The sequence below is a fragment of the Herpailurus yagouaroundi genome, unplaced genomic scaffold, assembly GCF_014898765.1.
Source record: "Herpailurus yagouaroundi ecotype Mexico unplaced genomic scaffold, PumYag 192, whole genome shotgun sequence".
NCBI classification, from domain to species: domain Eukaryota; kingdom Metazoa; phylum Chordata; class Mammalia; order Carnivora; family Felidae; genus Herpailurus; species Herpailurus yagouaroundi.
Window position 1 is genome coordinate 19,109,624 of NW_024412423.1, and position 13,689 is coordinate 19,123,312.

At 37.9% G+C, this 13,689-nt stretch overlaps 2 protein-coding genes across 7 annotated transcripts in view; both read right to left on the reverse strand.

Moving 5' to 3' along the window:
• The window catches only part of MEIKIN (meiotic kinetochore factor), an 84,228-nt gene extending 77,095 nt beyond the window's left edge, over window positions 1–7,133 (reverse strand). For 2 of the 3 annotated variants that reach the window (XM_040444408.1, XM_040444407.1), the window contains exons 1-4: window positions 5,420–5,762; window positions 5,188–5,275; window positions 4,729–4,816; window positions 3,034–3,094 (exon numbers count right to left, since the gene is read on the reverse strand). In XM_040444408.1, coding sequence (XP_040300342.1) covers window positions 3,034–3,094; window positions 4,729–4,816; window positions 5,188–5,275; window positions 5,420–5,552 — 370 coding nt within the window. In that variant the 5' untranslated portion in view covers window positions 5,553–5,762. Of the gene's footprint in view, window positions 1–3,033; window positions 3,095–4,728; window positions 4,817–5,187; window positions 5,276–5,419; window positions 5,763–6,399; window positions 6,503–6,832; window positions 6,870–6,957 lie in introns of those variants that run through there. The other variant, XM_040444409.1, reaches the window with a different exon arrangement.
• Window positions 7,134–12,648: 5,515 nt separating this feature from the next.
• Window positions 12,649–13,689, reverse strand: part of ACSL6 (acyl-CoA synthetase long chain family member 6) — a 65,968-nt gene continuing 64,927 nt past the window's right edge. For all 4 annotated transcript variants that reach the window (XM_040444411.1, XM_040444410.1, XM_040444412.1 and 1 more), the window contains one exon: window positions 12,649–13,121. In XM_040444411.1, the coding sequence (XP_040300345.1) occupies window positions 12,984–13,121 (138 nt within the window). In that variant the 3' untranslated portion in view covers window positions 12,649–12,983. The remainder of the gene's footprint in view (window positions 13,122–13,689) is intronic.

A 13,689-nucleotide genomic window follows, 5' to 3' on the forward strand; every position in this document is an offset into this window, starting at 1 on the left:
AATGGAATACTACTTGGTGATCAAAAAGAATGAAATCTTGCCATTTGCAATAACATGGATGGAACAAGAGTGTATTATGCTAAGTAAAATAAGTCAATCAGAGAAAGACAAATAGCATATGATTTCACTTATGTAGAATTTAAGAAACACAACAAATGCACATATGGGAAGGGAAGGAAAAATAAGATAAAAACAGAGAGGGAAGCAAACCATAAGACACTCTTAAATACAGAGAACAAACTGAGGGTTGCTGGAGGGGAGGGTGGGTGAAAGGGCTAAATGGGTGATGGAAATTAAGGAGGGCACTTGTTGGGATAAGCAACTGGTGTTCTATGTAAGCCATCAATCACTGGGTTCTGCATCTGAAACGGATACTACACTGTATGTTAACTAACTTCAATTTAAATAAATAAATTTTAAAAAAGGATACAACCAGTTGTAAATTAGAGACTATTTTCTATTTCCTTATATCTTTCACACATCAACTTTATAAATCTAGTAACCAAGGACATATATTGTGTATTTAAACTACAATTTTACAAAATAATAATTATGGTTAGTTTATTTTCTCTAAACAGAGTATAAAACTCATTCAACAAGCATTTGAAATTACATGATGTCCCAAATATGGGATAGGAACATAAAAGGTAGTGCTTATTCTCAACAGCTTTAGATTCAAGAGTAACAAAAGCAATTATACTGCTGTTTTAAGTCCTGATAGAAGTATACAAAAAGTGCCACAGAACTTCCAAGAAAAAACAACTCATATACAAAGAAGAGGGGTCAGGAGAGGCTTCCCAGTAGAGACAGCACCGGAATTTTTTTTTTTCTTGAAGAATAAGTAGATATTAACCAGGCAAAGAAGAAAGATGTAAGGAAAAGCATTTGTTGAGCAGCTCCCTTGCTCTTTTGCACTATATTGTAGAAAATATTTCTCTATTCTATTTTCTAGCTAGCTAATTTGATTTTGAGCTGAATTCATTTCAATATTAGGCTCAATTACTGAGTTTTTAAATTTGATGATATTTTTACTTTCCACGGACCATTAATTTTTTAAAATAGGACTGTTATATTATGGATCCAGGGGCCTCTTGTCTTTAAAGAGATATTTAGTTTTTCTCTAGTTCTTCAAGCGTTACTCTGTTTGCTTGATTTGTTGCCTCTCTTCTGTGTCACTGGTTTTATTCAAAGGTTTGGGTGTTCCTAGTTGTCTGTTCATATCTCTGCTTGAAAATATGCATTTTTACAGCAGTGTGTATAAATTCTGAAACAGCAGCCTAGCTCTGGAGATTTCTTAGAAGTGTAATGAGACATGCTGAGAACCCATGTTCTACATGGTGATGTCCTCCTGCAGTTTCAGGTATTGTAGGTAAAATGGGGCACTATTTTAATTGTCTGGCTAGTGTACACACTAGAAGGCTCCTTTATCAGAATTTCCACTTCAGAGAGCCATACTACATCTTTACCCTGGGGTTAACAAGCATAATCTACCTCTTTTACCTTTTTCTCCCTCTGCTATCCTTGTGGTAATCTGGATTTACTACAGACTCTCTTCTGCTTCTCACTCCAGTCCCAGCACTGATACTTAAGAACTAAACCCTCAGTTCACTTTCCTTAGGAGTAGTTCTCAGGGTTTATCCTGGCAGCATGCATTGTCAGCTGCCAATGTTTCCAAAATAAGCAAAGGATGAGGCAGAGGAACCAGGTCACATAGTGGCAAAATGCAGTGCTTAATCTATCTATCACCTTGACAATTCCTTCAGGGTCCTTTTTATTATAGGGTTTTTTTTTGTTTTGGTTTGTTTCGGGTTTTTTTGCATTTATTCACCAACTATTTGGAATGTCTCTAGAGCTCTTTGCAGTGGTTTTTCTCTGCTCTTCAAATATTCTCAAATATTCAGCAATCTGATCTCATCTGCTTTTAAGAATTCCTCAGTATTTCTGGTGTGCTGATGGCATCCTTTCTTGTATTCAAAAATAACTTCAATTACACCAATATGTAGATGGCTCATAAATTTCTATCAGCAATCATCCATATCCAACTTGCCTATTTGGCATTCTACTTAGTCATCTTAAAAGCACCCATAACCTAATATATTAAAAACATAATTTATGACCTTTCCCTCAAATGAGATTTTTTTTTTCAGTAAATGGCACCACCTTGTATCCAGTTATGCAAGCCAGAAACAGGTGTCATCTTTGATACTTCCATCTCCTTCATTCTTCATTTGCCAAATTCTGTCAGTTTCGTTTCCAGTTATGCAAGCCAGAAACAGGTGTCATCTTTGATACTTCCATCTCCTTCATTCTTCATTTGCCAAATTCTGTCAGTTTCGTTTCCTAAAATGGTCATGAGCTATGCTCACTTCTTTCCATTTTCAATGTCATCCTTTAGTACAAAGTGCCATCATTTCTCCCCTAAAATACTGTAATAACCTCCTATCTGGTCTATTTGCATCCATTCATGCTTCTTTCCATACTGTAGCCAAGGTGATCATATATCTTCCTAAGTAAAAGACTCCAGTGGCTTCCTGCTGCTCCAAATATAAACAGCCATATCTTTGACATGGCCTACTTGTCTTAATATTGCATTTACCCCTCCTTTCTGACCGACAACCACACTGGACTTCTTTCAGTTCATTGAACACGTAAGGCTTAATCCCAAGTTACGGTCTTTGCTATTCCCTCTGCCTGGGTGGCTCTTAACTCACCTCTTTGCATAGCTAATTTCTCCTTTTCTTCCAAACGCAATTCAATTGCTGTTCCTTCATAGAAGCTTTCCCTAATCTCTCCAGCTAAACTCAATTTGTTACATTCAAATCAATCTCTTTTGTAGCATTTATAACAATTTGAATTTCCTGGTGTGTACTTGAAAGCTATGAGGATGAGGTCCATTGCACAGGCAGATGGATTCACCTTGGACTAGGAGAAAGATACCTCTTCCACTAAGATGGGAAGATGAAGCAAAAATACAAATGGATGCTTATGTTCAGAAGAAAGAAAGTTGAGAGAGTTCATATCTGGCAGTCTTACCTGATACTAGCTCACTACTCGATGAACTACTGTCAACCTGGAGGTCATCAGTCATTGACCCCTAAGTGAAATAAGAATTAAAGGTATAGCACAAACTGTGAGACTGAATATTTTTATATTTTATTATATCACATTGATTTGGTTACTTTGAAACGAAAAACTGAACTTTGAGTATCAGCTTCATATGTATAATAGATTCTTTCAGTTTCCTGATCACAGATGTAATCTGATATTTAACATTAAATCTAAAAATAAATACTGAAATATAATAATGTGGGCACATCTACAAAGTCAGCAATATACTAGTCAACTAACTACTGTAGGTTAAACCAGCACCTAGAAGGTGAACATTCTTCTGACCACCTAGGTAGGAAAAGTTTTTCTTTCTCTAGATAGGAAGGCAAAATAAATCAAAAGACTGATAAGTCTAAATAAAATATGAGAAATACAATTAAAGGCAAACAAATATAAAAGTATTTGTTATATATGTGTATAAAAGTGTAACTCCCTTCAACATATAATGAATAAACATTTCACCAAAAAAGAAACACAGATAGCCAATAAAATGAGAAAAAAAGTATCAATTTTACTAGTATTCAGAGAAATGGAAAATCAGATAACATGTTACTTTTCATCTATCAAATATATGTGTTTTCAAATGATCGGATAAAATGGTGCCAACTGCCCAACATGAATTAAAAATGATTCAACTCTTGACCCACTGCAAAATTTTTTATCTTAGAGTGACAATTTGAGTGTACACAAAAAACTTCTGTGGTAGAATGCCCATTGATATCTAAAATGGCAAAACCTTGGAAACAATTTCAATCCTCCAACCACAGGAAAAAGTCATACAAATTACAGTATATCTATAAGACAAAGCACTATGCAGACACTAAAAATCATATTTTTAGAGACCACTTAATGTTAGAGGAATATACAATCAGACAACAACTTTTAAATTTAAAAAAAAGGCACAGAAAAAAAAGGAATGTAGAAAAAATATATAAAAAGTAGAAGAAACTTTTTAAACACTTGTTTTTTTGGCATAGACTGGATCATCTACAACGAACACTTAACAGTGTTAAAATCTGGGGTAAAATCCTTTAAAAAAATGCCTTTGTTGAAACTGCCCACCCCCAAAACACATGTTTTAGAGATATATGTAAGCTAAAGCACTGGAACATGACTATTTAATGCTAATGGTAGATGAGTCACAAGCAATTTTTAAAATCTGAGTTTCTCCAAACTACTGCTATGTATCTTTAAAATACTGTACAGAATCCATATTAAGTATAGTAGGTCAAGAAAGTATATAATATACTAATGGTAACGAACACTGTTTCTAGTTGTTAATGGAAAGTCAAAAAGAAAACATGAAAATGACTTTGAAATGCTTTTAAGTGCTCCTCAACATAAGGGAGTTACTAAGAAAAACTTACATATACTCAGTAATGGGCATTTCTCAAATTTTTATCAAGGGAAATTAAAAATAAAAAATGTGGCTATGAATCCACCAGAATCAGAAATTCAAGGCCCTGTCTAAAGAGAAAACACCAACGTTTATAAAAATGCTACGAAGCCATGTATTCTCTATTAAACAAAGACTATACTACATTTTAATCTGCAGTCGCATCAGTTACCGCTGGTCTCTGCTGTAAGTATACCCAAGGTCCGTACGAGAAATATACATACACTCAATGGAGCAATCTTCTCATCCCAGGGCTCTTCACTAGTGCTATTTCCACGCAGGCTTTTCTGTCCTGTAACTCTTAACTGAGTGCTAACAAACAAACAACGCAATTAGTTTGCACGGTCTGGACTTGGCTTTCCACGTCTCTGTTCATACTGTTCAGAATCTGAAAGGCCATGTGGGGACGCCATTAAGAAAAAGACCCCAGTGGGTTAATTGTACCAATACCCAACTGATGGTGCGAATGCTTTCTGAAGATTTGAGCTCACTTGCTTTTAGGTAACTTGGCAAAACTGCTCTTAAAAAAATTCTGGGCCTATATTGTGGGAGGAGCGAAATCACAGTATTCCACCTATTTTCTTCGTTGACTCTCAGAAGGAGAAGTCGGCTATTGGCAGAAAATGAGGATGAAAATTTTGAGGGGGGCCAGAGGCATGGGCTTGGCACAAGTGGCTACGCACCTCGGCGGCCTAGAGCGGCTAACTCCCCGCCCACTCCACTCGGCTTTCTCTGAGATCTTCGGCAAACAGGGCGCTTCTCCTTTCAGGCCTAAGAGAGGGCGGCGTATTTCAAGGAGAAGCCCTGAGGCCCGTTTGCCGGCCTCGGGTTTCCCTGGGCCGAGGCCTAGCCGCCCCTGCCCTTCGCTTTGCCGACCCCGAGTGCCGCTCCACAGGCTTGCCCACCCGGGCTTACAGTGCGCAGAGTGCCTTCTGTCTGGACCTGGAGGGGCCTCCGCCTTCACCGTGGGGCCTAGCTCCGGCGTCGGAGTTAGGTTGAGCCTCCGGCCAGCCCGCTTCTTGCGGGTATACACCCGTAGCGACCACATTGCCACCCTACCCCCCAAGGCCTTAGGGGCCTCTTGGCCCTCCACAGCCTCTCTCGTCGCCTTCCGGAGGAAGCAAGCTAGGGTCTGAGTGCTTCAGCGTCCACGCACAGAAGCTGCCTGCGGAGCAGTATAAAAAGAGCTGGGCGGAGAAAAGGCAACAGCCCACGGAACCAACTGCTACACTGGACTGACTGGAGCAGCCCGCCTCGCTCCCGCTTTTTTTTTTTTTTTTTTTTTTTTAATCTAGTCCAAGCCGTGCGCTGGCTTCTGGGAAACTGAGTGACGTGAAGGCCGCCCCGCCCCCCTGGAGGTGCGGCCTCCGGGTTTGGCGGTAGGCCCGCGTGGTTGCAGGTCCAGTGGCGCTGGCTGTCTCATCTCACACTTGAAGAGAAGCTTATGGGAAAAAGCCTTTTAATCTTCCTGGTGGTTGCAACCTTTGCTTTTTATTTTTCCCTTAATGTGTTGAGCTCATCACGTGCGTGCTACCGATGGCTTAGCCCATCTCATTATAAACATTGCATTAATGCCTCAGTAATGTTTTAGGTCTCGGAACATAGGGAGTCTTGGGGGGGGGGGGGGGCGGAGTGCGGTGGTCAGCCTGACTCAGTGCAGGGAAAGTCAGACAGCAACCAAAGCACATTACCAGCAGAGAATATCCTCCTGAGCAATCAACTTCAGTTCCGGGGCCACCAGTTTATTGGGGAGCCATGGCATTTGAGAGTTAGCATTCAAAGACCTTGCTTCCAGGAGATTTCTTCTTAAGGGTAAGAAGAATCCCTTCGCCCCATCCAGTAGCTATCTCCTGGACATCTGGGCAGCTTTATGGTCAAGGTAGAGAATTTCATACCTCCTAGTGTCCTGGGGCTCAGCTTGTTTGCTCTGCCTCATTGCAGGAACGTAGGAATGACTTCCCTCTCTCCATACATCTTGGTTGAACCACCTGGCTGCATCTGATAAGCATATTGTGCATATAATAACCATCTTCATATTTTTAAAATGACATTTCACATTAAAAAATGCATTTGTAGATATAAAATTACAAAAACTCAAAGACTTGTGATGTTCCAATATTGTATGTATGAGTATAGCACACATATAGCCACAATGTTTTCCTAATTAAATTCCTCTGAACTTTTTAAAATTTAAAATTTGCTCATAGAAAGTCACAACAATAGATTTAATATACAATTAATTATTAAAACTTAGCTTTATAAAGAACAGAAGGTAGGAATTCCTACCTAGTTAGATATAGTGTTTTGAGTCACTGAATCAATACTTACTTAGCACCTTAGTCTGTGTTAGGCATTCTGGTAGGTCCTGGGGATACAGAAGTGTGTTAGAAATGGTCCTTCAGTCTAGGATCTCAAAGTCTTGTTGCAACACGAAGCAATTATCATATTTCAACCTCCTTTCTTTAGTCACATCCATAACATGCTGACAAGCAGTCTCTAGTTTACAAGTCAGATCTCCAGGCTCTCCTCTCTCTCTTTGGAGGCTGTTGTGAAAAAAACTCATAGTTCTTAAATGACTTGTGGGAGGTATGGATCCTTCCATGCCTTACACCTAGAAAGGGAAGAAACAATGAAAAAGGAAAAGAGCTTAAAGCAAAAGCTGATCTGTGCTTTGGTGTCCCTATTCCTTAATTGTCTCGCTATACTGATCTCCATTTACTGAAATGCCATCAAGTAAAGGTTTATGGAAGTTAATGCATAGGGTTTCAAAACTGGAAATAACCTTTGGAATGATTTCTTGAGCCAAAAGGGGTCCTTGAAGATGATCTAATTTACCCCTCATTTTGCAGCTGAGGAAACTACAGGTTAGGGAGGCTCATTATGACAGATGATTGGCATAGGTGGCATGAGTCTCCTGGCATTTGGCTAGTGTGCTTGTCATGGCCCTGTTCTTCCTAACACATGGCTGGGAAAGGGGTCGGGGGAGCAAGGAAAGGAGTTTGAAGCCCTCAGTTGCAAGGGGATGAAAGATACTATAGACACACTTCGTCTGTTTAAAAAAAATTTTTTTAATGTTTTGTTTATTTTGGAGAGAGAGCGAGAGAGAGAGAGAAAGAGCAAGCAAGCAAACAGGTGAGGGGCAGAGAGAGAGGGAGACGCAGAATCCAAAGCAGGTTCCATGCTCTGAGCTGTCAGCACAGAGCCTGACGTGGGGCTCAAACTCACAAACTGTGAGATCATGACCTGAGCCTAAGTCAGACACTTAACTGACGGAGCCACCTAGGTGCCCTACACACTTGGTCTGTTTAAAGCTTCACCCAGTGCCAGCCTATAAAAGGGAAGGAGATGTGTCCCATACAAAAGGATGGGCAGAGACGTCTCAATTCAATTATCTCTCTGTATCTCCTCATTCTGTCCCCAGATACACAAATGCCAGTGCAAGCAATCATCAAGTTAAATTGAACTTCTCCCGTTTCCCTTTGTACTCCTCCCATATCTAGACTCAGAATTCTGCTAGCAGTGTTTCAGTTCACACCATGGGTCACACGATGGGTTTGACTAGGTTTGGAACAGTTATGGAGAAACTAACTTCCATGGTAAAACAAATCCCAAATTTTGAAGAGATTTCTGAAGGAAGTTTTTTTTTGTTGTTGTTTTGTTTTGTTTTAAGTAGCTCTTTTGTGGGTTTGGCATTCCCTGGAGCCCAGAGGCAATCCTTCTCTGTTTTCTTTTGGGGTGACTCACTGAGCAGTTCTGTTTGTGTTACTAACCACAATTTTCAGGGTCTAACTGGAAACCAGTTTATTTCTGCTTACTTGACCAGACTGTACAAAACCACAGTGACAGAGGAAATGTATCTTCAGGTGTTGTGATCTTAATGCTACACAACACATGAAAAACAGCCAAGGGGATTTTTCATTCAGTGGCTATTTCTTTATAAAGAACATAAATGAGCATCCTGTATGGGCTAGTCCTTCTGCACTGGGGCTATAACCTCAAGCAACTCACAGCGTGAGTGGGAGTGGGGCAGAGGGAATCTTCTCAGATAAAAGGATAACTGAGCTGTTCTAAGAGCTGCGTGGTGGCAGTTAGCAGAGCTATTAAAGGCTATGGCATTCCATGGAAGTGGGAACATATGTGCTACATGGAGGCACAGAAAAGCATGATGCTTTTAGGGCACTACATATAGTAGTTGATATGACTGGAACCAAGGCTCCAATGGAGGAAGCGCAGGAGTAGAGATGCTAAGCCTTGTGTGCTGAACCAGGGAGTCTGAACTTTATCCTGGAAACTGGGAAGTCATGGAAGGAATATTAAGCAGGAGAGTGGCATGACCAGATTTTCAATTTAGAAAGATCACGCTGACTAAAATGTGGATGGTGACATTTAAAGAAGCTGGGGTAGAAACAGGAAGACTAAGAAAGAACAGTAATATTCCAGACAAGAGATGAGAATGGCCTGAACTATACTAATAGCCATTAGAATGGAGGAATAGATAATACCAAATATACAGAGAAGGCAGAATCTGCATAAGTTTAGGCATGGCAGAATGTACCATCTTAAGAAAGTATAACCATTAGCTTGTATATGGGTAAAAAACATGGAAATACTGTTTCAGGGGCATCACAATGGAAAATTTGAATACAGTTGTTCTTTTAAAAGTATAAAAATGATTTAAATTCATTTAAATCCAGGACACACTTGGTAACAGAAAATGCACAAAGAAAAGGAGCACCTCAGGGGTGGGGGAGGACTGTAAATCTTTGGAGTTTGGGGACACTTACGGAGAGTGCAGAGTATGCTGACTAGTGGTAAAGTTTGATATAATGTTTACCATAAGCTCCGTGATCAATGATTACTAATATACTAACATCAGGGGACTATGCTATATAAATATATAAAATAGTAATTATAAGCAACTTTGAGAAATGAAAAAATCTTTATTTTTTACAAAAGTTTTCATAAATGCATTTTATATTTGATAGGCATGCTATTATAACAAAGCAACTAAAAAGATAATTACACTTAAGATACTTGTATGCATATTTAAAAGGTAATATTTTAATTTCCTCAAGTTTTAAAAATTTAATGTAGAATAAGCAATTCTTCAAAAAAATACCCCTTTTCCCCACCCCGTGCAATTGTTGCAATGACTTAGAAGGAAAATTAATCAGTCAAATGAAATGTCTAAAAGCCACCGTCACCTCATCAGAACCTTTTCAGTTTGGGACAAGGTTTAGAATTGCTTATATTCCAGGTATTTATCTATTGCCTCTGGGTTATAACCATTCATTGTTCTAACTCAAGAATTTCTCATTTAGGGCTTTGTCCTCACTTGAATGCTAATCCCATTCTTAACTGCAGTTAATTGTAGGATCACAGAAAGGACTGTGCAGCATACTTGAGAGACAATTCAAATTATCAGGATCATTTTCTTTTCATGTTTATGTTTCCTTAAAATAAAAAAAAACAGGCAAAAAAATATAGCAACTTAGCTCAACATATAATTTATCAATTTTATATATGATTATTCATTCTTTTTTCTCCTGAGATATTAAGCAAGTTTGTAAGTAGTCTGTTTTCATGCAAAAAATACAGTTTTCCATTGTTTACATTCATCTCATAGTATTTTGTATCCTAAATAACTATATCAACTTTGTGCTTTACACATTTGGAAAATGAAGAATAATCCATTTTCTTTACTGCAGAAAAAATAAAAGATTATCAGTTCTTAGATGGGTAATACAACCTAATTAAATGCAAACTTCGAGTTGCTAAAACATTACCTGACTATAAAAATTGCAGTGGAAAGTTTTATTTTCCTCATGCTTGCAGTTTTACTCACATGTAGAATGAAAGGTTAACTTGCTCATATGAGGGAGACATAGTATGTTTATTCCTTGAACTTCTGAGTCTGTGAGTCCCTAATAAATGTGGAACTAAGCCTCCATGCCACACCTGGTCAGAGTTTCCTCTCTCACCTGGGGGGAATCATAATACAATATAAAGATGTCTTTTATGGCAAAAGAAAAAAAAAAGGTGTATATTCTATTTGAAAATATACACAGGATTGGCTTCTAAAATGTGAAAATTACCAATTTATATTCCTAATTACATTAATAATGTACATTTGAATGAAAAACAGATAAAAGGCCAAACATTTAGGAACATGATTTTTTAAAAAATAATTCATCTGTTATGTCTCTAGACTTCTGTCGGATCTGATGTCCACTACAAATGTGAACATCTTAAGTACATAGCCTTTTCCTATATTGGTTAAAGAGAAATACAAAAATTTTCCCCCCAAAATAAAGTTGGGGAATCTGAAGCAAGAGGGATTTTCCATTAACACATCTTGTTTTATTTCTTCTTTATTCAAAAATTCAGTGGAGTTAAACAGAGGAATAGATAAATGTACCTGCAGTATATTTAGGGCCAACCGTTTACTTTTCTCAGCACATTTGCTGTAACCTATTTATTGGCCCAAGTGTGATGCTTTACACACAGATCAGGAAGGCCAGAAGAAACACGAGATCTTTAAAGTGAGAAAAACAAGAGATCTTTACCTGTCCATAATCAATCATATCTAACTACTATGAGGTAAAAATACAACCAAAATAAGTGTTACATTATTTGCTTATGTTATATTGTCCAAAATCCTTTTGAAAATAAGAGATAACTGAAATTTTTTTGAATGGAAGGACAATGGGAGTCAGCTTCATTTTCTTCAAGATGTGAAGCTACTTGCCTTATTTTAAAAGAGTATGAATATCTAATTCAGATAATGATTTTCTCTTTTAGTCAAACATTAAATATAAAAAATTAATGCTATGTAGATATTGCCTTGGAAATTTTTAGAATTTATTTATTCAGAAATGCCTTTAAGAAGGAATATGCATGGAACTAGCTCATATACTAAAAGTCAGATTTGTAAGTGTAAGTAGAGGATCTGCGGACAGAAATATGCCAAAGGAATGTGTAAAGAATTGGATAAACGCATCAGATGAAGGTGTGATCCACTTTTGCCAATACTGAAATATAAGTGTATATAATCACTGATACAGATTCATCCAGTAGGCCCATGTGATGATGCAGTTTTTTAACCAATAGCATTTATTTACAGCTTGGATTTGCTCCAGGGGAAAGGAACTTCTGGACTGTGAATGCTTTCCCCATGTCTGCTTTCAGAGTCCTGTCTCTATAGAAGAAAACACTTGCCTAGGGATGGTTCCTTCTTCAGAAGCACAGTCTGTAGCTTGGAACCTAACTGTTGTCCATGCTGGGTTTTAATTATAAGAAATTGTTGGTACTCGGGTGCAAGGAGTGTCTAAATACATAATGCAAAAAAGGAGGTTTCCATGGTTAAGCTTAAAAGCATTTAAAGATTTTTTGGATGGAATTATGCCCTATGAGATACTCATCTATGATGGATTTAAAAACTTTCATAGCGGCGTTTTGAAGAGGTTCTTCAAAATTAAGTTGTTGAAAAACTGTTTTCTTTGGAAATAACATCCCTTCCTCCCCTTGTTCAGGATTACAGCCATATTTGGTTTCCCAGGCCTGGCCTGGACATACTATGAATGGGAGGCCTGAAGAGCCCAGCAAGGAATATAGGTACATTAATTGCTGTCTATCTTGAGAAATAATTCTGGGTTTCTTTTCCCAAGTCTTCCCCAAAGGTCCATTCATTGTAGAGTCAACAGACATCTTTTAGAATTCATGTGGTAAGAAGTCCATGGCTATACACATTTTATCCTTGAAGTAGTTGTACATTTGTCTCTAAGTAGTTCCTGAATATTTTAATGAGCTTAATAAATGAGAAAATATGTTGAAAGATCTTTGTAAAATGTTATATAAATATAACATTTGTTTCAATAGTATCTGAAATCGCATTTTTCATGCATAAAAGTAAAAATGACAGGGAAAACTTGTTCACATCAATAAGAATTGTCATGTATAAAGAATCTGAATTTATGTAGAATGTGCATTATATCTTGTTTTAGCATGATTCTGTACACCTAATTTTAATTTTTTAAGTCTGATTTAACTGGGATTTTGACAATCAGTGACTAATGAGGTAGTCCACATTGCTTAGATATTTGCTATATCAGGTTACTATTCCACAAATAATGAAGTACAGTATATCAGTTATGTTTTTCCTTTATGTTTAATAAGAGTTCTGTGAACATTGAGAATATATTACTTTTAGTGGTACACAGTCCTTGAGAAAAGTCTTGATTTTTACATTGCCATTTGTGATATTTTTAGCAGCTTGTTACAATATCATTTTAATAAAAATAAAGTGTACTCAGTGATGATAGAGAAAATATTGTTAAAGACCTCTTGGGACAGGAAAAGGCATGGTCATAAGATCACGTGCTTATTCATTTTCAGCTGCATCATTCTGATTCATTACTTTCAAGAGTAACTATAATATTGCTACACAGTCCATTATACTGAGAAGAACTTTCCTTGAACTTCACATGGAGATTGAGTAAAGCTCTTCTATTTGTTTTTTGAAGTACTCTCTCAGCTCAGGTCTCTTAGCCTTTAATGTTGGTGTCAGCAAGCCATTCTGAACTGAGAACATGTCAGAGTGGATGTGAATGGCTTTAACCTAAAAACCAAATGCAGAATATGTCTTTATCAGGAATATAACATAGCATTTATAGTACACATGATAAAAGTAACAGGCATACAAGAATAGATATATTGATAATAAAACACTATGCTCTTTTTAAAAGTCAAAGTTAGGTTAGTAACATTTCAGCCTATTTAACATGTCTGCAAGCCACCTTTTCTCCCTTCCTACTCCTTCATTTAGCCAGTCAACAGAAATGAGCTGGGTGCTTATTCTGTGCACCCAGGCACTGAGGACACAAAGAAGAATCATGAGTGCCCCTGCCCTCAGAGGGTGCACACTAGCATTCAGCAGAGCAGACACACCGGGCAATTATCAGACAGCATGGTATGCACAGTGACAGGCGCCTAAGGCAGTGATGGTAGGGGAAAAGGAGGAGCAGCCAGGGAAGCCTTCCCAAATTAGATGAGTGTTAAAAGATGAGTAAGACTTAACCAGCAAAGGAGGAGAGGTGGGTAATGGAGGGCATTCTAGGCAGAGACAACTCCAAGAACAAAGCTGTGGGAATGAGAAAAGACAGAACATGCAAATGGAAATCCAAGTG